The 23,272-nt window shown below is 33.7% G+C and overlaps 1 protein-coding gene and 1 long non-coding RNA gene across 2 annotated transcripts; both read left to right on the top strand.

The window, feature by feature from the left end:
• Positions 1-365: 365 nt before the first annotated feature.
• Positions 366-3,532, top strand: LOC132172595 (uncharacterized). Its single transcript, XR_009439167.1, has 3 exons — positions 366-2,053; positions 3,220-3,273; positions 3,427-3,532. It is a non-coding gene; the product is annotated as an uncharacterized LOC132172595 (long non-coding RNA).
• Positions 3,533-18,860: 15,328 nt separating this feature from the next.
• On the top strand, positions 18,861-22,470 carry LOC132171013 (uncharacterized). The gene is made up of 7 exons (XM_059582207.1): positions 18,861-19,448; positions 20,218-20,747; positions 20,833-20,900; positions 21,298-21,354; positions 21,478-21,567; positions 21,750-21,926; positions 22,125-22,470. Exons 1-7 carry the CDS (start codon positions 18,973-18,975, stop codon positions 22,167-22,169), a joined length of 1,443 nt encoding a protein of 480 aa, XP_059438190.1. The 5' UTR covers positions 18,861-18,972; the 3' UTR covers positions 22,170-22,470.
• Positions 22,471-23,272: the final 802 nt, after the last annotated feature.

The following is a 23,272-nucleotide window of genomic DNA, read 5'->3' as shown; positions in this document are numbered from 1 at the left end:
GTTTTTCATTAGTTATAGAAAAAAAAAGCTTTGCTAAAATGGCACATGATTGGGAGGTAAATGTCTTTGCTTCATTTCTTCAGGTGTTGCACTTAGCTCAAGTGAAAAGAGGAAGTGAAGATTAGTTGTGGTGGGTCCCTTCCAAAAGAATATTGTTTAAGGTCAAGTCCTTCAATTTCTCATGGGCTTCTATTGAAGGTTGCTACTTCTTTTGGAAGAGTGTGTGGCGGACTGAGGTTCCATTGAGGGTGGCCTTTTTCGCGTAGTCGACGGCTCTAGGTAAGATCGTTACCTTGAATAATCTCAGGAAGCGACACGCCACTGTAATGGACAAATGTTTCATGTGCAAGAGAAATATGGAGTTTGTGGACCACATTCTTCATTGTGATGTGGCTTATGCCATTTCAATTGCCTTTTTCAGTCATTTTGGGTTGTCCTAGGTCATGTCTAGACGAGTAGTCGATTTGTATGCCTGTTGGTGGACCTCTGGCTTTTCGCGGAGTGCTGCAGTGTCGAAGATGATGCCTATGTGCTTTTTTTGATGTTTATGGAAGGAAATGAGTAATAGAAGTTTTGAGGATTGGGATGATATTTTATCTTTATTCTTCAAAACTTTGTATCTGTGGACAGTTGTTTATATGTCTCCTCTGAGGATTAGTTATAGTGATTTCCTTGTTCTTTTTGCTACTCCTAATTATGTGTTTTCCTTTTGTATACTTTCTGTGTACTTTGAGTCGCTTTACGCTTTTAATGATATTTATTGATTGCTTATAAAAAAAAATTGTAACGAACGTTTCACTCTTGGCCAAAAGTGTGAGGCTCCATAGTTGTTCCTCATTGAGAATACGCGGTTTGTGGAAAGTGAGATAGCCTCTGAATACCTTGGTTCGGTGGATTGGCTCTCCAATCATTTTCCAAATCTAAACCTTGAAGACAAAATTCATCTTGAGAGGAGGCGAGTGTTAGGCTCTAGCTAATAGCTGGGATATGCAGCATGGAAATGCAGTGGACAAGTGGGGCTTGATTGTGGGTGTCGGTGTGTGCTCTGTATTGAGTGGCAGATTGTTCATTACATCAGACTTATGTGGGTGGCATGGAAGTGGTTGTGTCTAATGGAGGAGGTAATTCCAGTTAAATGGAAAGTGCATTTAGAGCTTGTTACAGGGTAGAAGTAATGGGGTAGTTTATGGTGCCATGTATTTCATGGGTAGTATGTTGTGTCTTCTGTGTCCTGTGCATGAGTGATGCATGTATCGTGTAATGGGTGGATACGTGGTAGTGGGGAGAGGGAACCTGTATACAGGGAAGGGAAAAAATCAGATTGAATGTAGTATTTCCAGCCCTAAAAGGAATTTGTTTAGTGAAATTCTCTTCTGTTTCTTGAATTTTCTTTTCTGGTTCATTATGTGAAACTTCCATATCTTCTATTCTTTTGCACACAGATGTTATTTTCACTTTGTGGAAGCTACTCAAAATAAAATAGAGAGTGCTCTCAAAGGTAGGGCGGTCCCTGTTATTTTGTTAGTCCTTTCTTTTTTGGTATGTTCCATAATAAATGTCCACATTCCAAAATTAACACAATTATGACTCACTTTTTAAAATTAGTACAAAATAAAGTACCAAGTAGAAGGGTAGTTTTGGAAAGTGATCTTTTGTTTATGAGTCAAAGCAATAATTGATGTTGCCTTAAATATTAGAATTACGGAGACCAACAAAATGGGACAGAGGGAATAAATGAAAATATGAGTGACATTTTATGTTTTTGTTTAGCTTTGCCATCTGGGCCTGATGTGGTTATCTTGGTTGAGAGTGTTGTCCTCAAGTATGTGTTAATATAGGTCTGTATGTATGTGTGTGTGTGTATATATGTGTCTAAAACATGTTGAAACTTTTATATCATACTAAGTAGGGTATTTCAATATTGTCCTTTACACCTGTGATTTTTTGGATTACATTAAGTCCTGATGTTCTTCCCTTTGATTAGCATGGCAAAATCATATCAAGGGAGGAGCTTGAAAAGACTCTGGCAAACGAGAAGACTGAAGAATTAGAGGTAATGAAGCAATACCTATGAACTTCACTTAGTATATTGATTTTTGTTCTGTATTACCAATTGGACAGATTTTTTTGTTATCTAAGAAACCAGAAAATATATATATACATCTGATGGTCTTGTTATCAGTGAATTGTCTTCTTTACTTCTTCATGCTTTCTCTGTTTTGCTCTAAATTAAGCATTGGAAAGCAAAGTACGTATTCCATTTCTTTTCTATATTTAGTTGTGTCGTAAATTGAGTAGGAACAGGTGGATGGCGGCGAATGACCGGCAGATAATTTAATCATCAATAGTTTATCACTTTATGTGGTTGCTACTGTTATCTATTCCGGCTTATTTGTGGATTTTGTTTCTGGAATATTTTGTTTCTTCTGCATTTTCATTGTAAATATCTTTCGGCTTCTTATGGTATAAACTAAATGGGAGGAGAAGTTGAGTTGTAATAGTGATACACGGAAATAAAGTCTAGTAGTAGTCCAGCGGTTAGTTAACATGAGATTGTGTCCATTATTGTTCATGGTTTTTGAGGGGGCATAAGATCCAATTCTTAGCTCTTTTGTTTTGTGAGAAAAGCTGGTGAGGGGGGAATTTTGTTTTTAATGGAAAAAAGACAAACAATAGAAAACGAATGCGATAATTAAAATGTAACCAAAATTCATTTTACGTTTTAAAAATTATTTTATGTTGAAAGAAAGCCCTAGTAGAACAATTCTCTTTGTATCTGTCTGTTTTTTCCTTCTTGATTCAGATTATGTATTGAAGAATTTCATTCATTCATCGGAACATTTTGTCAAACTAGCAGAGGCATGGTACTAGTTGACATGCGATCAGATTAAACCTGGGTTTAAATTTAATGCATCAAAACTATTTTTCAATATTTAGCATAACCTCGTAACATTTTGAAGAACATCTGTTATATGAAATTTCTTGTCTAATTACATTGCTGACATACATCTATCATATAAAACTGTTTATAAACGATTTGTCATTTATCCAAGAATCAGTTGAGTTGTGTTGACTTCCGAAACATGAAACACTAAACAATAAATTACTCAAGTAGGTTTACTTTGAAGCAATCTTACTAGAAGGAAAACTTTTAATTATATAGTTTTTCTGACCTTAACTTTTCAGTGTTTAATTCTTGATGCTTTGCAATAAATGCAGATGACAGATATGGATGAGGCCATGGCACGAGCTGTTGACATTGGTGAAGATGATGTGTGTTTCGTTGCCTCATCTTTTTTTGTCCTTCTCATCTGTCTCTTTAATTAATTTATACTGATGCCCTTGGATTAATTGTCCAACACCCTTCTCAGCCAGTTATGGTTGTTCTTCAAGTAATTTCCTTCTCTTTTGACCTATTTGCATTAGGATGAAGGAGAGGATAGTGATGTTGAGGTTGAGGAAGAAGCAGGGGAGAAAATTACACGCAATTGGAGTGTTTTGAAAAGTACTCCTGAGCTACAAAAATCCAAGGTGATTTTGTATTTCAGTCTATCCTCCATTGTATCCTGGTTCAGTTGTATGCTTCCATCACACATTCTCTATAATCTCATTTTTGAAAAAGAAATAAAATGTTTACAATATAAGGAAGCTACCATTGAAAGAAAGGCAAAGTGGGATCTCATATTGCAATAATGATAATATTCCAATTGAATCGAATGCGCAACCTTAATAATGGAACAAGATCTCCTCTAATTCATTTGAACTAGATAATATCCACTTAGTTATATATTAGAAGAATATTTTTGTCTTTTCACTATTTGAGGGAACAAAAATAGCCTTCCAATATAACTAACTGGATATTAACCAGTTCAAATGAACTGGGGAGGATCCTAATTGCTTAATAATGCTTGCATCAACATCGTCAAATGTTGTGTTGATCCCTGATTAATTAGTGCCTGGTCAAGAATATGTATTAATGTTTATCGTCTTTTTAGCCCAATAGTATCCACTAGATAGCAGCAAAATGTTCTCTTAAAAAAAGGACTTGGAATTTGAAAGTTTTGAGTGTTAGCTTGAGAAAGTTGCATCTCATATTGCTCTTTGTTTAACTATTCTTATTCATTTCAGGCCGTGCAATATAATAGCTTCCTGATTTTCTTGAACTTGCAGGAAAAACCTAAGAATGAGAATCCCTTATCTCTGGAAGAAGGAATAGATGATTATGAGAACTTGACTGATTTTCTACTAGACTTTGAAGAAGATGATTGATCTTATCTTTGTTATTGAACATTTCATGATAAGTTTTGGAAAATTGTTAGAGAAATAGTCAAAACGCTATGCATATAAAGGTTGAAATGTAGTAGTAAAATTATTAATCAAGAAAAAGAAACTGTTTCTCTTTTTTCTTTAATCTAAACATAGAAAAATAAAAGTCAAATGTTTTTATTGGTTGCTGAGGTTGCATATACTTTCTATTGCCTTCTCAGTATTTATCATATCTCATCAAGAAAAAAAAAAATCATCTCAACGTACATTTTTCCAGTAAGTTCTGTCAACTATGGTTAAAAGAATGATAAAAAAATTTTCATTTTAAATTAATAAGGGACTAAGTTCAAGCTTTTTTAATTCTAAGGATCAACGACCAGAATTATGATTTGGCTTCTTTCTTTTTTTTTTCTTTTTTTTTTTAAGGAGATACAACATGTCTTGGAGATTATAATTGTTGGTCAATGCAAATTATTAAATATCACATTATCAAAAAAGTTTATTAGATGCTCTTATTAACATAATGGAACTTCTAAAAAAAATAAAACACTTCAGAAGACAAGTATTAAGCCTTCATGAACCCATTTAGTCCTTAAAATTGCTATTAATTATTAGTGATTAGTAATTAATTGTATACGAATGATCAGATTTCTTAAAGGTTATTTTTATATGTAAAAGAATCTTCTTCAAACACAATTTAAAATTCACGACATTTTTTTGTCGTATGGGTTTGTTTTCCCTTGCATTAGTTAATCTCCTAAAGAGTCAATCTACATTATTAGTTAATCAAATCACCATTGAATTTGGATGAATCACAATTGAATTTTGAATCAAATGGTTATTTTCCTTGTCAAGAAGGGTGCATTTGAGAGTGTAAATTTGAAAGTACATATAGTATTTCTCTTTCACCAATTATAGACCGCTATTCAAGGATAAATTGTTAAGCAAATTTTAAACTTTGATGGCAATCTAACGCTTTCGGTTGCTTTCAAATTATTTAATGCCTCTTCCACTAACGAGTTCGTATCATGGCATTTTTATGCTTCAGTTAGTCAAACCAAATAGAGAAATACTGCATTTATTAAAATTTCTTTCAAAAAGTTGATTCTCAAGTGATGTGTCACCACTCACCATCCATAAGATTGTAAAGTATTGTAAAGTTTAAGACTTTGAAGCATAATAATACCAAAGTTTACAATAGTATAGTGGCTACTATGTGAGTAAGGGTAATCTGTATTTGCATGTTAGGTTTAGATTATTTATTTATTTTTTTTATTTTTAATTCAAAAAATGGTAGGTGGAAAGAACAATTATAGCTATCCTAGCTGTGGTGGGAACCGGCGCTCCCGCAGCTAAAAATAGCTAGGCATATATGGAAATTTTATATTGCGAAGATTTGAACACACGCCCTAGTATATGCTGGGACCATTTGGAAATTTTTTTGGGCCATTAACCATCACTCTTGATACGGTGAGTTAATTCGAGCACAACTTATTTAAATAAGCAGGTGATACGACACGATTCACATAACCTGACCGACCAACATAACCGGTTTAATAAACCAAATTTTCAATTATTGAACAAGAAAATGCCATTTTATACAAATATTGGCACACTAATTTTAATTATTGATAACGAAAATACTATTTTATGCAAAGATATTGGAACAATAATTTTCAATTATTGAGCATGAAAATGAATTACTCTATCGAAGTTATGTAAAATTAGGGAATTTTTTTGTTTTGTCTTAGACTTTAGGGTTTTGATTTTTTAATAGTAAAAATAATAATAATAAAAATTTATATATACGATTTATGCGGGTGACCTATAAGTTAAGTGGGTTGATCCAAAATTAACTAGTTTATTAATCTGTTTAAATGGGTCTACTCGGTTTGACTTCAATTCTATTTTACTAAATTTTAACTCACTAAGTTTGTTTTGAATTTGTAATATATATATATATATATATATATTGACATGGGGATTCAAACTAGTGACCTCCTCTTCATGAGACGTGGTTCATAGCCGATTGAGCTACCCATTGAGAACGATTTTAAATTTGTATTAATTTCACAAATAGTACCAAAAATTACCCGCCATGTTAAAATTAGAAGCAATTTGTTAGGCATATATTTAATATTAGTTCCATATTATTTTTATTTTTAAAATCATACGTATCTAACATTGGTTCTTTTTTCTTAATTTCTTTTCCTGTTTTTAAAAAAGGACACTCTTCCTAATCCAAGTTTGAGATGAAACAAGCAAGACATGTACTTAAAAAAATAAACATGATTGATTTTTAAAATAAAATTATATGTTTTTTTATTTTTTTCAAGAGGAGAACCTCACTTTACTGCTAAGCCAAAAACACAAGCGCCAGCGAAGCTAGAACTACCCTGGGCTAGGAATTGGACTCGGAGATATTGAGAAATCCTGACTAGTTTCAGTAAAAAAAAAAAATCAAAAATCAAAATTAAAAAACTAAATAAAAATTAAAACAAAAAAATATAAATATATTAAAATAAAAAAATAAATTAAAAAAAAAACTTATAAATTAATTTATAAAAAATAAAAAAGTCAATATAAAAAACAATTAAAAAAGACTTAAACTAAAAATATATATATAACAGTCAACGGTCATTATTTTTCAACAAAAAAAATAATGCGGCTCAGGCTTAAGCTCTGGATAAGCAGGTAGATCGGCCGCCTTAAAAGTAATTAGTAAAACAATTGTTACCTTGTTTATATTGTACAATGAAAAATCGAGATCTTGAGATACTGAGATCTTTAGATCTTAACATCTTAAGATCTTCTAGCCAATGCAATAAAGAATCGAACTACTATGTTTGAAGACTTGATAGCAGAAGCTTGGTATTTTCGTTATCAATAATTAATAATTAGTTTGCCAATATTTGTAAGTTTGCGAGGCGGGTTGTGGGTAAGAGGTTTTAAAATTATCGGGTACCCGCCCCGCCCCACCCCGCAAACCAAAATAGAAACTCTTTCTTTCTTCATTCACGCCGTCACAAACTGGATTTGGAGAACAAAAAGAAAAGGGAGAGAAGAGAGGGGGAGAGATGCAGGAAGAAAGGAGGAGAAAAAAAGCAGCAAGGATTGAGCGATGTTCGTTGTTTGTAGGCATTATCGCTTGTTCCGGCTCAATGCCGATAGAGGATCCAGAAGGATTCTCTTGATTCTCCTCTCGATGAGAAGGAGACATGCGGAGGCGGCGGCGGGGGCAGGGGCAGGAGCAGGAGCGAAGCCACTACCCTGGGACTGGGAGCTTGGGCAGGTGCCTGTACCACCAGGCGCAACTACCCTGGAATTGGGACTTGAACTAGGTTAATCTAGTGGATCACCCACTAGAGCCTGAGGATAACGAACTAGAGGATTTTGTATTGGATGTTCCAAATGATTTTCAACTTGAAGATTTTCTACAATTAGAGGCGCAGGTGGAGGCCGGCCATGAATCCGCAGACTCTGCTGTTATTGATCCGAAGGTGGCCAATGAGGAACTTTTTCTGGCCGATGAGGGGGTGGCCGACGAGGAACCTCTTAGGAGGAGCTTTTTCCACTGGAGGAACCTCCTCCGGTGGCTGCTGTTTTAAATCCCCAAGTCTGGGTCCCGCACTGAGCTCTTCGGAGGAAAAAATTTTAATGATCTGATCAAATAAAGATTTAGTTATGGTTGAACAAATGGATATTGCTTATTTGGTTGATAAGATGATTTGCTTTTCATGAGCCCTTGATCCACCTCTAATAGAATTGATTTTAGCATTTTGCCAACATGGAAATGTGAAGCATGAGGGGATTCACGTGGAAGTGGATGCGAGGGTAGAAGAATTGGAAGGTTCGAGTTAGGTTGGTTTGATTTAGGTCAGGTTCGAGTGTTTCAGTTAGGTTTATAAATAATAGATAGTGATAGTGGTACATTTTGAATACTCTGAACAATTATGTTTTCAATTGTTACCTTGTTCATATTGTACAATGAGAAATTGAGATCTTGAGATATTGAGAAACTGAGATCTTAAGATCTTCTGGCCAATGCAACAAAGAATCAAACTACTGTGTTTGATGCATATTTGGTTTGGCCCAAAGAAGAGAAATGTTATACACTCTAATGTATACTATCTGACATGACACTAAAAATTATCATTAAATTTTGGATGAATCGCTATTAAATTTTGAATTTAATGATAATTTTTAGTGTCACGTCAAAAAATAAGCATTTTAGAGTGTGGGAGGTGTGAGTGTGAGTAGCATTTTCTGACCTAAAAAATATCTCTAAATCTTTCTCATTAGTGGTTAGTGGACCCTCCTATGTTTAACTTGGGATTCATCTTCATCTTTTATGATATGAAGAGTTGTTTTTCTTGTTATATATCAATAGCCAAGTCACTAATGAATTCATGCAACTCCGCCATCTTTTGCCATATACTCTTAATTAAGAGGCAAGAATCCTTCACTACGTTTGCCATGATTTTTCCCTCAAACATTTTGGTATGTTGATCCTCTGGGTGTTTGTTGTGCACGGTTAAATAGACAGGTTGTTGGCCGTGTGGCTAAAGGTTTGACATGAAAACACTCCACGCTACTCATTGTTCTGAGCGAGTGTCATGGTTAAACCAATGTATGTCAACTGTTCTTAGACCTTGTCCAACATCATTAATGTTGGTCCAATGACTTCAAGACCGCTTTTTAGGGAGGAACTTTGTAAGAAAGGAAAACTCTTAGAAGGGTTCACTGGTGAGATTCAGTGACATTCTATTTATAGAATGTTTCCCCACCGGTAACACATCACTAAGCGTACATTTGGGATTGCGATTTTGCAAAAATAATTTTCGTTTTTAAAAGATATCGTAAAATGCAAGGCGTTTGGCATTGCGATTTAAAAAACACTTAATTTAAAATAGGAAAAAAAATCGTTACAGGTGAAATATATAATCTATTCATACATTTTTTTTTTTTTTTTTTTTTTTTTTAACTTTCACTATGTGGTTCCTCAATAAAAGAGGGACAACAATACTTTTTGATGTCTGGCCAAGTACCAAGTACTAATTTGGATAAAAGAATTCAAGCCTTAGTGCTGTTGGTGATCTTACTTACGGTGACAGTTTTTGGACACAAGTTTAAGGATTTTGAGGTCCAGAAATTGCAAGAATATAGCTAGATAGGGACATGGATCTCTAGACTAGCTTGGGGTTCATAACTTTAGTGATAGGAAGGCATCATAGCTTCTGTAACGTCCCTAGCCCGTTAAAGTTAGGTTCAATGCTTTGCGCCTACGAAAGAACAAGTTGACAAACCTAGCCTTAACAAGCCCGAGTGTTACAACTTGTGTTACTTCAAGCATCAATCGAGATTGACATTAATGATTAATGTATCTATCTTCCTCCCACCAAATTTTCTAGTCGTGCATTATAGTTCAAGTAGTCATGTTATGTCACTTTAATGATAAGGAAAGTTGCTTTGTTTGTTTACAACTAATTCACGGCATCTTGTAGTGAAAGGAACAAGCACAATCTGCAGAGATGAAAAAGAGAAATGAAAAGAGTGTAGGGCTAACTAATAGCAATGGTTATGAGAAAGTGGGGGGGAGGGCTTTCCCCTTTTTGTTTTGCTTTTGGATTGAAAGAGATAACATAGAGGATTTTATTGTTCAAAGACACCATATGGAACCTTCTTACTTGTCTGCTCCATGGCCGACCCATCAACTGCCAATGATTCCACTGTTGTTGCTTGTTATCATCATATTCACTATTATTTTTAATTTCTAGTGAAACACATAATCTTTGTCTAATTTTGATGTATTTGTATTTTCATTCCCTTGTAGCTAGGAATCCTATCTGAAGCTTATGTAACCAAATATTCTTATATATATGGAGGCCTGTTTTTGTTGGTGCACATATATACTGGAATTTGGTTTTTCTTTTTACCACAGCAGTTAAAAACAGCACTCTTATGGCACCCTTTGGAATATTCATGTTGTTTCCAAAAAAAAAAAAAAAAAAAAAAAAGAAGAAAAAGAAGAAGAAGAAGATAAAGAGTTCAAAAAGCTGCACCTTGGTCCTCGGCATTACCAGAGCAAATAACCAAAGCTACTACCAGAACAATTCAAACTACACTTTTATGAATGAGATAACTTTTACCTTAAAAAAAATAATAATAATATATAAATAAAGAGAGAGAAAGTACAAAACCCTCCACGTGATTGAGATAACAAATTACAGACTACATCAACTACATTTATAGTTGAAACTAACCACCTTAGCTAATACAAAATCAGTAGACTTTAAGCCTACTATTTATAGAATGTTGAAGCTGAAGCTAGTAACACGTCACTCACGAGCATATGAGATTGCGATTTTACAAGAATAATTTGTGTTTTAAAAGATATCCTAAAACGTAAGGCGTTTGACATTACGATTTAAAAAACACTTAATCTAAAATAAGAAAAGAATCTATGATTTTTATAAGTATGTTAGGGGTGCTTATTAAAAAATGCGCAAATTTAAACTAAAATCATGATTGCGCATAACAAATATTTGATAAAAAAAACTTTTAAACATATTTTACCAAAAGCCTTTGCGATTTTAAAACGTAGCTATTTCAAAAAAGCAATATTTAAAAACTCAATTTTTAAAATCGCATTTATTGAAACTGCAATCCCAAATGGACCCTAAGTTCTTAGCATCTTCTTAAATCTCTCTATTGCAATAAAGTCTTTTGTTGAATCCACATTCATACAATATTGCTATCAATTTTATAACTTTCCTATATAAATATTGATAAACATATTGGCATTCCGGGAAAGCAAGAAAAATAAAATTTTACACCTTACCTCACCTATATATGGAGGCAAACCCCAGGAAAAAATTCTCTACAACCCAAAACCTACTAATCACCACAAATAATATCATGAACGATATATGTGGTCAATAGATATGTACAAGCTAGCACCAATCATTGTCATTTAAAAAGACCTTTTACTCCAACAACTATAAAAGCGAAAAAGGACAAAGGCTGGAAACAGTAGAAAATCGATAACAACAATGATGCATATATGAGAAAGGAATATACACAAGGATTTTCTTCAAATAAGTGAACTTTGAGTATTGTAGTGGTTTCTCAAGTCATCTTGTCTATTAAATTTACCAGTAGCATCGGGTATTATCAGGTAAATTCCACATGCCCACATATTAATGACCCAGAACAACTCCTCACGAATCTCTTCTTGCAACTTCAATCTCACCAGTTGAGACCAAAAACAGCAACCATAGTACGTATTACATTTCAAATGGAAACAAATCCCATTAATCACAAAATGGTTGCAATCACCACTAAACCTCAGTACTATCAAGTTCAAAGCTAAAGACAGCACCACCAACACCAATAAAAACAACAACAACCCATCATCAAATAACGCCTCCTGATCAGTTCCTAGCATTAAAAGCATTCACCATACTACAAGTCTACAACATATACCAACCTGAACCTAGAACAATAACATACTGTAACAACACTAGCTCAACAAAGAACATGAAAGATTCAATTCAGGGAATAAAAAAAACATTAAAAGGGATTCAGATTACAAAGGGGCGTTACCTTTTGAGTAGTAGAAAGAACTGGTGACGTTGGTCAGGTCGGTGAGAGAGAAGCCACTGACACCCATTAAAGAACTTAGAGAAGCGGCGGGTTAAAGTAAGAGCAAATTATATAAAGCTTTAACAATTTTATGACGACGGCGAAACTCAGCCACATGCACCTTTTTTTATTTTCTCCTTCGCTGTTACAATTAGCCGGGGATTAATAGCTAGCAACACTAGTTAAAAATAATTTTCTTTCTTTTTTTTTTTTTAGAATAAATGTTATTCCAAATAGATTGCTTATATATATATATATATATATGCTATTAATATATATAATATATTATAAAACGAGTTACCGGTTATTAACCACTTTTTCAATCTACATAACCAGTAACCGCAGCCAGTCTAAACAATTATTTAGTTATCCGATTACGGTTTAGTTGATATTAACAGGAGCTAGTAGTTATTAACGGTTAGCGGTTAATAACCACTCCGTAGGGGCGGAACCACCTTATGGTTAGCAGTTAATAACCCCCAAGGCCTGGTCCCCAAAAAAATAATTTATATATATATTTTTAAAAAATATATATATATTGAGAAAACATTATAAAAAGAATAATCGTTAGAAGATCAAGCAAACATAGTTTCCTAAACTTAGTTTTGTTGGGAACATGTATGTGACAGTAATGCTAGAAGTCACTTTTGTATCACTCCAAGAATAATGTAGCTCTTAAAATCACCATTAAACTTGTAATTGGTCAATATTAAATTTTGATCAAATAGTGATTTTAAAAGCCACTTTAATTGTGAAGATATACAAGAGAAATTTATAAAATTAGTCGACTTAATAGCATGAGATACAATTGAAGATTTCAAAGAAAGATCTTCAAGAAAGTATAGGATCAAATTAATTACACAAACCAAATTTGCAAGGTATGAGCACATAACTCAAAGTCTCTAGGGTTTTTGAGACTTCAAATTTTTCTTCTCATTTGTTTTGGGTGAACTGTCTTGTATGAACCCTTTTTCCTTCCATGCTTTCCATCAATCAAATCATTATTATCTTCCTATCCTATATGCATGCATGTTGTTCCCTTCCATGTGTTTGGGCATACGTCCATCACTTTAATGGCTTCTATGAACCTATTTTTCAAGAAAATATTTTGGTAAGTGTCACGTAAATTATCACACCAGTTTTTTAAACGTCCATAAAAGTTCTTGATTTATTTGTGAGTTTGGCTATCTCAGACAAACTGTTCAATGCTTTTCAAAGTAATATACCTCTTATTCACATGAATACACTTTATCATAAATTACATGATAAATAACTCCAAAAATTAATCTAGAATACAGTTTTCTAGATATCTTGCTTGAAATGATAATCTAAATTACTTGTATGCTCCAAAGTCAACTTAGCTGTTGAAAATCCTGTTAACATCTTGTTAATCATATTAATAGAATTAATTAGCTTTTTTTTCCCACAAAACAGAAAAAAGAAGAAATCTAATTAGCATATTCATCCAAAACAAGTTCAAGAAGATCTTAGCTGATTTTAGCCCCTCGTTGTAGTGGATGCTTATTTATTTATTTTTTATTTTTTTTAATTGAATAAGGAAAGGGTTATGAAAAAGGAACAATGGATGCATATTATTTCTTTTTAGCATATGAGTACTACACGATATGCAGTAGGCCTTCCCTTTCCACGCCTTTTGTGAGTTTAAAAAACGCTCTTATTAAAATAGGATAGACAACATTTGACAATAAATACGACTTAATAAATATGTCTATATATTAGATCTGCATTGCATGTAAACAAACCCAAATAATCAAATCTTTAAAAATTAAAAAAAAATAATAATAATAAGAAGAAGGTAAATTACACTCTACTCCTTAAAGTTACACTACTCCATTTGCAATTTAACCTTTAAACAACGACTCATTGCAACTGAAAATTACAAACTATCAAGATATCATGAGTTATCCCCTAAGTCAAATTTTGTCATTAATATTTACCAAAAAAAAAAAAAAGGCACACTTGACTAACTGATGCAGATCAAGCCCTAGGAAGGATGGTTAAAATTAAAGAATCCAACCAAAGGAAAGGAATAGTCCTAGGATGAGTAATTTTACAAGTCATTCATGTGTCTTTCTTATGTCACTCTAAGAATGATGTGACTTTTAAAATTATTATTTAATTAAAATTCAATAATAATCAACCATAAGGCCAATGATAATTTTAAAAGTCACATCATTATTGTAGTGATATAAGAGGGACACAAAAGTAACATCTAGCATTACTCGTCCTAGGATGCCGCTTGACCAGGGGTAGCATGGACGTCACTCAATGCTACAAATCGCAATTGAGTGATTGTTAGGAGGAATCACTCAACTCCAAAAGCAAGAACATTTGCTAATAATTTTTGCAATCAAAATCACTTCATTATTTTTATATTTTATGTCATTACTCATTAATATTTATAGGCAATACAATGCATGAATAGTTCAAACTTACAATAAATGATAGACAACTTCCAACACAATACAACTTCGTAGCTAGGTAGACAAATTCCAATAAACACAACTTAATTGTAGCCTAGATAAACGTAATAATTAGCATTATCCATATGCATGGCCCTACTACTATACCTTGATATAACTAGCAGCAGAAACATATTACAACTTTTTTTTTCTCACACAACCACATTTCACCTTATTGACAATAATAACACTAGTGCACTAAAACTTTACATAATTTTAATTGAATTAAAAGGAGTTTCATATCTACATCCATATAGTTTATACAAATCAAAAGGGCATACATGCCCATATAATTGCCCCACAAAAGCATTCCCCAACATGGGACCTTAAAAGCTGACCCAATACTCCTATTGGTCATTCTGTATTGATGAGAATTAATGTTTAGACGCCTCAAAACCCTAAATACACTAGTGCTTTGAGATTACAGAAAAAGAATTCAAATCTGCCCCTTCTCCTTGGAGTAGCTGATCACTTATGCAATGTGAGTAGCTTCTCTTGCAAATTTTTTATTTGTATAATCTGATGTTATGCTTTCTTGATGCTATTCTTGGAATTTTTCCGTAGTATCTTTGATATATAATCCGAACACGATAAGGATGGTCGATATATATGGTTGGAGATGAAACCTTTGTTTAAGTTAGTTCTACCAAAGTGCTAGTGTGGGTTAACATGACATGACATGACAAGTGAAGCTGATATGGAAACTCAAATTTGGTATGTAACCTTGTATATTCAATCAAGAATTATTGATCAAGCTCAACCTGGACCCGACTCTTTAAGCGGGTAAAAAGACAATATTTTAAAAGTAATGCTATTATCCATGCTAATTTATAACGCTCATTTCATACTAGGAAATGTGGCTTGTTTTAAGTGGCTTCTCATGCCAGCCAGCAAAATCAAAAAAGAAGAAGTAAACAAATAAAAAGAAAGCCACTTAAAGCATAATATATCAACCAATTGGGTGTGAAGAGTAACATTATTTATATTTTATTGAACGAGGGAGATTGATTAATGACTAAAATTCTGTTTGCACCCTCATTAAAGTGCATTCATGTGTGTTGGTCCATGATTATCTTTCACTTAATCAACTTCTTTTAATTAACATGTTCCCCTTCCTCAACACATTGTGCAGTAGTAGAGGTTGTCATTAATTAGGACCACATTACTTAGTAAACAAGCAGACCTGAATTTGTTGGTCCTTGAGATTAAGAAATTTTGATCTTCCTATAAACAACCTTAAATTGTGTCATTGGTGATAGGATCTTAGGGCACCATGATTTCTCTTTTTGCTTTAACAATTGCACCTCAAAATCTTATCTTTTTGCAAGGCTGTGGATTAATGGCACTCTCTAATTAAAGATTGATTTGATGATGATATCTCCGTTGGAAAGTAGAGAGCTTTTTAGGGCATGCATGCATTGTCCCCTTTTCACCTATCAACCACATCCTTTTCCTCACCTTTTTCATTTACAGCTATTTATTTATTATTTCTTTTATTTTCACATGTACCAGCCACTTACGATAATATTCCAATATATATAATGACCAAAACTTTTTTTTTAAAAAAAAAAAAAATTAATGATAAGGTGTTGCCATATATCCCTATACATATAGGTGCCATAAGTGATTAGAATTTCTTACAATTTCTTTGAACTTTTAGATTATTAAATTATATAATTTATGCCTTTTTTAAGCATCAAAACACTTGAAAAATGATACTTATTACAAATGTGGCATGTTAATTGATGTTACCTATTAAGTTGTGTAAAAACATCATCTACTATCAAAAGTTGTTAAACAGTGGATATTGTTACTGTTGTAGTCGGTGATTTTTCGTACGATCCAAACACCCAAAAATACTTTCAGCTGAAATTAAAAATAATTTTGTTGACCACAAAACAAACTAAACTTAAATTAATTTCTGAATTTAGGTTTGGATGAGAGAGGAGTCGAGGTAAGCCGGCCAATGATTGAAACAATTTTTAATGTTTTTTACCATCATGATTTTTTAAGTTATAATAGATCCAATGGCTCAGATTATTTTGTCCTTATGTGCAAGAAGTGTAAAGCCCATGAAAAAGTTGAGCGTGTTCTCTCATGGTAAAACACGGCAGGAAAAAGTAAAGATTACCTCAAACGACCATGATTGAATCCAAGGGTCAAAACGCGTCTAGAGCAATTGCCCCATTCTTCGCACTCAATTATGAGCCCATCTTGCTGGCAGTTCGATTCCATCAACCCAAATTCAGCGGCCAGGATTGAACAACTAGTTATTCAAGATGAATTCAAACAAAATCTTATTACACGTGTAAGTAACTGAAACCCAAAACTGGGTTTTAAAAGGTATGCAAATGTGTTTCAGCAGTACCCAAACAAAACTTCAGTTAAAAGAAAAAGATAACCGGGTTGAAACGGCGGGCTTTTCAAAAAAATTCACGAGTGACTTGAAGAGGTGCCATGAAGGCTTATCCAAGAGAAATGGGATCATCTCCATTTCATTTCAAATGAAGAGAAACTAATTGGTTAAAGTTTTAGTGGTAAAATTGTAATTTTGCTTTATGTGGACGATTTTACCCCTCAAAAGTAGCAAATCAGTTCCTCTCCATTTCATTTGAAATTGAGAGGATCCGTTTGTTACCTAAGATGATGTTACTCAGCACATGCTAAACAATAAACAAAGAGAGATGAGTAGTGGCCTAAGTTAATTTCATGCGATCAGATAAATATTAAGATATAGGCTCAACTCTCGCAACACGAATCTTCAATATGCTTGATTAGTGTAAATTACTTTATATTTTATTAATGTTTTGATGGAGTTAGATCCGGTCAGCCTATGAGTCAACTGGGCTTGTAAACTCCTTCTGTCATTAATTTCCGACTAGCTAGTAGATGCTACTCTATTCACACTCACATAAAATAACTACTCGAGTCAATCCTACCTGGGTTTTTTAATTTAAAAAATAAACAAAGAGCGATCGGATTGTCACCTTAATATTATAAAATAATTATAAAATAAAAATATAATTTTTAATGTTACTCCCCATTTAAAAGTTACATAACTAAAACCAGAAGAAGAAAAACATATATGAAAGAAAACATGCAAAGAACAACAAGGGTCAGAAGTACTGAGAACCCTTGCATACAACAGGAGTACAAACCAGAATGGACAAATAGAAATTGGCCAAAAGGCCCGCTGTTAATAAGATGCTCAGAGGACAAGAAAATGGCTGTCCTTGGTTTAACTGCTTGTCGACGAGAAGAAAATGGTTGTCCTTGATTTTAAATTGCTTGTGGACGAGAAGGTAGCCGACCCTCTCTCGTCCATTTAATATTATATTTTTATCTCATAATATTAATTTAATAATTTTAATTAATTATTATTTTATTTTTTTTTAGTAATGTTATATGTCATATTTTTATCTTACAATTAATTATTTCACAATGTTGATACAGTAGTATCAACCAACCATTGAATTTTTAATATTTTTTAACAATAACTGATCCAGAAACTAGCTGTGGCTCAACATTATGAGATAGTTACAAGGTAAAAATGTAATGTTTAACATTACGTTTTTTTTTTTTTTTTTGATTGATCTAATGGTTGGTTGATAATATTATATTAGCATTATGAGATAAAAATGTAGTTTCTTAATCTAATTAATAACGTGATATCTATCTTTAGTATGTGTGATTTTCACATTCATTTTTAAAGAGTAAATGCTATAGTTCTTTTTTATGCTCTCCTCATCCTACATAAATATTGTTTGTACGAGTTTTTTTTTTTTTTTTGGTCATTTTTTTTCTTCAGAAAACAATATCCACATAAGATGAAGAGAACAATGACAAATGCTACGGTTATTTATCGTGTTCTCCTGATGCTATGTGAATATTATTTTTTAAAAGAGAAATGTTAGGCTTCATTATTTTTCTCATATTTTCCTCATCTCATCTTACAAATTAATTATTAGATTTATGGACTCCACATAAATTAATAGTAGATCTCATAAATTTAATAATTGATTTATTAAATTTGTAGAAAAATATAAGTTAAATACAAGAAACTTGTAAGATATCCTTTTAACTTATTTTGAAAATATATATATATTATCATTTCCCTACTACACAGTTCAAGTTGTATGGTACATGTACGTACACAATATTTTGGGAAGAAGAAAAATCTTGAGCTCAACTCAATCATAACAATTTTTTTTTTCATTTTATCCCCATCATTACACAAAACTATTACACTCCACCAAAACAAAAAACAAAGAGCATTAATTTATGGCATCATTGAACCGAAAAACATCTTCTTTCCAGGTAAGCAAGTGTCAAGTGTGTGTGCTTAATTAGTGTGATGATATTCCAAAACATCATCAAGATTTCATTCATTATCACTTTATATATACCCATAAACCCTACCAACTTTTTTAAGCCAAAAGAAAAGATAAAGTTAACCACTTTCCCACAAACCTCCTTTTTCTCATCCACGCCTCTATATATATAAAACCCACGTTAATTCTTCTTCTTTCAGTACTGTGTTTTCCGGCCACATTCAACCCGGCCTCCGGCGCCGGATAATATGGACGACTCGTGGCGAATGCGCATGGGAATGGCGCCCAGCCTCCCCAGGCGCCGTTCCGTTGAGGATACTTCGTCCAGACGATCCCTTTTCGGCCACGCCGGGACCCTCGACGCAGACGACTTCGCCGACGTCTTCGGCGGGCCCCCGCGGAGCGTTCTTCAGCGTAAATTCTCAGGGGACTTCTCGAATTCTAATGGCTTCTACGAGGAGATTTTCAGGAAGCCGGAGTTTGTGACCCCGGTGACCCGGGGTGGTCGGAGCCTGCCGGCGTTCAGGATTCCGGCGAGGAGTGACGGGTTCTATAGCGATATATTTGGGTCGGATGATGATCGGAGGCGGTCGAGGGAGCGGTCCCGGCCGACGTCGAAGGCGAAGTCGAACTCGTCCTCGGCGCTGAGCTCGGAGGAGCTGAGCCCTCTCCGGCCGGTGATCGGAGATGACGTGGCATTGTCCTCCTTTGCTTCAAAGCTCAGGTACCGTACTATAATCTCGTCCATGCTTTTGCTTTTCTTACGTTAATTTGACGTTTATGTCCTTTTTAATTTTTATATTTACTCGTTTTTACACTTTGCGTTTTGGTAATCGAAAGGGTATTTGAGGGAATAACGGAATAATGGTACGATGTCGTTTGATCCCGCTAATCGCGGGAGTAAAAGCCGGGATGGGACATTATGACGTGTTTGTCCTCGCACCGACTCAAATGCCTAAAAATGATTTTTAATAAATAATTGTATATGTGTATTAATTGTTCACATCTTTTATTCTAGTAATTGATTTTGATAAATAATTGTATAGTAATAATAGTTATAAAAAGGAATATTTGTTTATTTATTATAGCGGGAAATTGGCTTTGTCGGTAGAAATTCTAGGCTCTGAGGCCTGTGGATTCATAGAATCAACTTTAAATTATCAGCTGTCTCAAAAATTTAAGTTAATAAGAAGTAGGTAGCACGTTAAATATTTTCATTGAGATATGGTAAACTATGGGAGTTCGGATTTGAACTCATAATCTCTACGCTAAGACTATGTTAAATTACCAACTGTTCCAAAAGTTTAAGGTAATAAAAAGTTAATATGCAATTTGCCCGGCGTACTAACCTTAGGGTCTTGTGGTTATGACAACCTTTGTACAAATACTTCACTGTCCAATGCAATTCATTGAACAATTGATACAATGATTTTCTTAATTCAGAATCCCAACAATCAAGACTTTAAGATAAGATTATATAACTTGATTTACAGGCCAATTAGTGTCCCAGCTAGATGGAACTCATCAACAATGATGACAGAAGAATATCCCAAGAAACAAGGGAATCCTGCTTTTCCTTGCAATCTCTCTTCTTACACTGAAAACCAATTCATGGAAAATGAGTACCACGAGAATTTCAGAACCTCCTATAGTGGATTCAGAAGGCAGGTCTCATCCCCAGAAACCATTAGTCTTGAACCAAATTCATATGGAAGTGTCAAAATATCTGTAGATGATCCTGCAGAACTCAACTCCTCTTCCTCAGCTGTCTCTTCACTTCATCAGGACCTTGAGCCTGAATCTGGGATTCAAGATCATGAATTCCCAGAACAGGAAGATGATGAAGTTATGAGCTCTTATGTCATTGAGATCAACTCTTACCATAGAGAAGGAACCTGCGGTGAAACGGTTTCTGTTGACGAAGCAATTGCATGGGCCAAAGAGAAGTTTCAAGCACAGAGTTCTGAGAAAGATTTGAGCATGAGACAATGTGACAACAATGAGCAGCCTGTTGAAATTGAAGGTGATGTGGTTATTTAATTTTGACATAAATTAGAGGAGTCTAACAAGAAGATAAATAACAAAATTTTCATATAATATTTATGCAGGAAGGCCTAATCCTGGTGAATTTTCAGATCAAGCGATTGATGGCCACAGAATGATTCAATCTACAGAGGTAAAGTAATGTTTCCTGAGAGCATAATGGATAAATATTATGACATTATAAAAGAGTCACTGCGATGTACATGAAATTTATCAACTGAAACTGTTTGGGAGGCCACAACCCGAAGGAAACCCTTATTATTGTAATAATGTCTGTATTTCTTGCATTTGAAACTGTGAAGACAGCTAACATTTATGTTGGTTGCAATACCTTGGCTTCCATAGTTTAAATGTCTTATCAGTGGTGCAAGCAATTGTTATCAGAAGGCAATTTCTTACCTTTTCGGTTCTTTGTAAATTGTCTCCTTTCTAACAAGAGGAAAGTTCTTGTTAGAAGACATCTTAAACTAGTTAAAGTGATGGCATTGCCAATGTGTTTACAGCTTCTTCCCCTTCTACTTCTTTTTTAGGAAGAAGAACAAAGAAATTGGACAGCTGAAGAAGAAAAACAGCAGTCAGAAAAATATGTAAGCTTGTCTGACATGCCTTGAGAATAAAAGACAGCAAGATATTGGAGCTTTTCCATCTCTTCCTCCAGATATCTTAGATTATCTTAGTTTTTTTTTTTTTTTTTTCATGAAAAACTATAGATGGAAGTGGAGCTATTGGATGAATGCATAAGGTTGTGGTCAGCTGGCAAAGAAACCAACATAAAGATACTGCTTTCAAAACTACATCATGTAAGATCTTTGATGCTTGATATTAACCATCTTCTGACTTCTTCTCCTACTCTCATTGTTGTTGCTGTTTTCCTTTTCATCTTTTTTCTTTTTACTTTTTTTTTTTTTTTTCTTTTTTTTTTTTGGCTAATGGCTATCATGTATTAGATGATACATAACCATTTTGTTTGACATTAATCCAGATTCTGTGGCCCAATAGTGGCTGGTGTGCTATCCCTCTAACCAGCCTAACAGAGAGCTCACAAGTGAAGAAAGCTTATCAGAAAGCAAGGCTATGTCTCCACCCAGACAAACTGCAACAAAGAGGAGCAACACTTCCACAAAAATATGTTGCAGAGAAGGCATTCTCCATCCTTCAGGTAACTTTTGTCTCTTACAAAGAATTTTTTCAATCTAGGCACATGAATAGACCATTTTACCATCAGTTTGGCTTTAAAAAGGGAAAATGTAAGAAAAACACTAACAAAATTTGAGGGGAAAATGATTAGTGGACAAGTATATTTCAATTTGGATGATTAGTATAATTAAGACGATGCAAATGTCCTATGTGGTTACAGGATGCATGGGCTGCTTTCATCTCCCAAGATGTCTTCTTAAATTAGTGGGACAACATGGATATCATTCAGAAGTTCAAACATCCAAGGAGCAAGTCTGTATATTCTATGGCTGAAGCAATCTGTTGAAACAAAGGGACATGCTCAAAAGCATGGTTTTTTGTTGTTTTTTTGTTTTTTTTTTTTTTTTGGGTAAAAATGGTTTTGAAGTCCAGTAGATAATGTTTTTAAAATTTGCATGTTTGTTTGACTACCTTCCTGCTGTAAAATCCAATAACAATATAAATGAAGATGAGAGATAGTGACGATGACTGCATTTACCTGTATAGTATTATGCTCTTTTGTTGAATTATTCCTGTTGGACATTTGGGTCCAAATCTTCTTCATTAGATATGATGGATTTGAATATAAATTAGAATTACAGATCTATTTTCCATCTTACTATTTTGTATAGAAATTGTATCTTGACATAATACATGCATGTTCTACTTCCTTTTATATCTATATATATATATATATACACTTTTTAACTTATGCCACGCTATTTTAAGATCTTTGTTCCTGAGGATGCTTTATGAAGAGCTCTACAGATTGCATATCTTCTACTCCTAGTGTTTCACAACATATTAAAATTTATCAGCAATTATATATTTAAATTTCACAACAGTCTCTGCTAGAGGCTTCTTTTTCCAGTATTAAAATGACTTTGAAATGGCCTAATTTTGATTCTCGATTATTATAAAATAGTTTTTAAAAATAAAAATAAAAACCTCTCACGGAAACATAAATGGATATATTTGTTAATGTATTTTGAAATGGTTTTCTTAAAGGTTTTAAAAAGAAATGTTCTAATGCGACATAAATTAAAAGCTGTTTATTATTATTATTAGGGGAAACTTCACTAAGGCCCCCTGAACTTCCGGTCGATTTTGCAGACCCCCCTAAACTTCAAAAACTCTCATTTTGGACCATTAAACTTCCATTTTCTCTCACTTTAGACCCATATGTTAGTTTTTAATGTTAAATGGCCATTATACCCCTACTCAGCCCACTTGAAATTCCGAAAATGCCCAAAACTACAGCACCCACTCTAGCCCAAAACGACACCGTTTTGAGCATTATTATTATTATTATTATTATTATTATTATTT

The sequence above is a fragment of the Corylus avellana genome, chromosome ca2 (assembly GCF_901000735.1).
Source record: "Corylus avellana chromosome ca2, CavTom2PMs-1.0".
Classification (NCBI taxonomy): Eukaryota; Viridiplantae; Streptophyta; class Magnoliopsida; order Fagales; family Betulaceae; genus Corylus; species Corylus avellana.
This window is presented reverse-complemented; position numbering and strand designations above follow the sequence as displayed.

Bases quoted from the DNA above. Each gene is read 5' to 3' on its own strand.
- LOC132171013 (XM_059582207.1), top strand. From the start codon at position 18,973: ATGGACGACTCGTGGCGAATGCGCATGGGAATGGCGCCCAGCCTCCCC. The intron at 21,355-21,477 runs GTAAGCTTGTCT...GAAAAACTATAG, and splicing joins AACAGCAGTCAGAAAAATAT to ATGGAAGTGGAGCTATTGGA. The intron at 21,568-21,749 runs GTAAGATCTTTG...ACATTAATCCAG, and splicing joins TGCTTTCAAAACTACATCAT to ATTCTGTGGCCCAATAGTGG.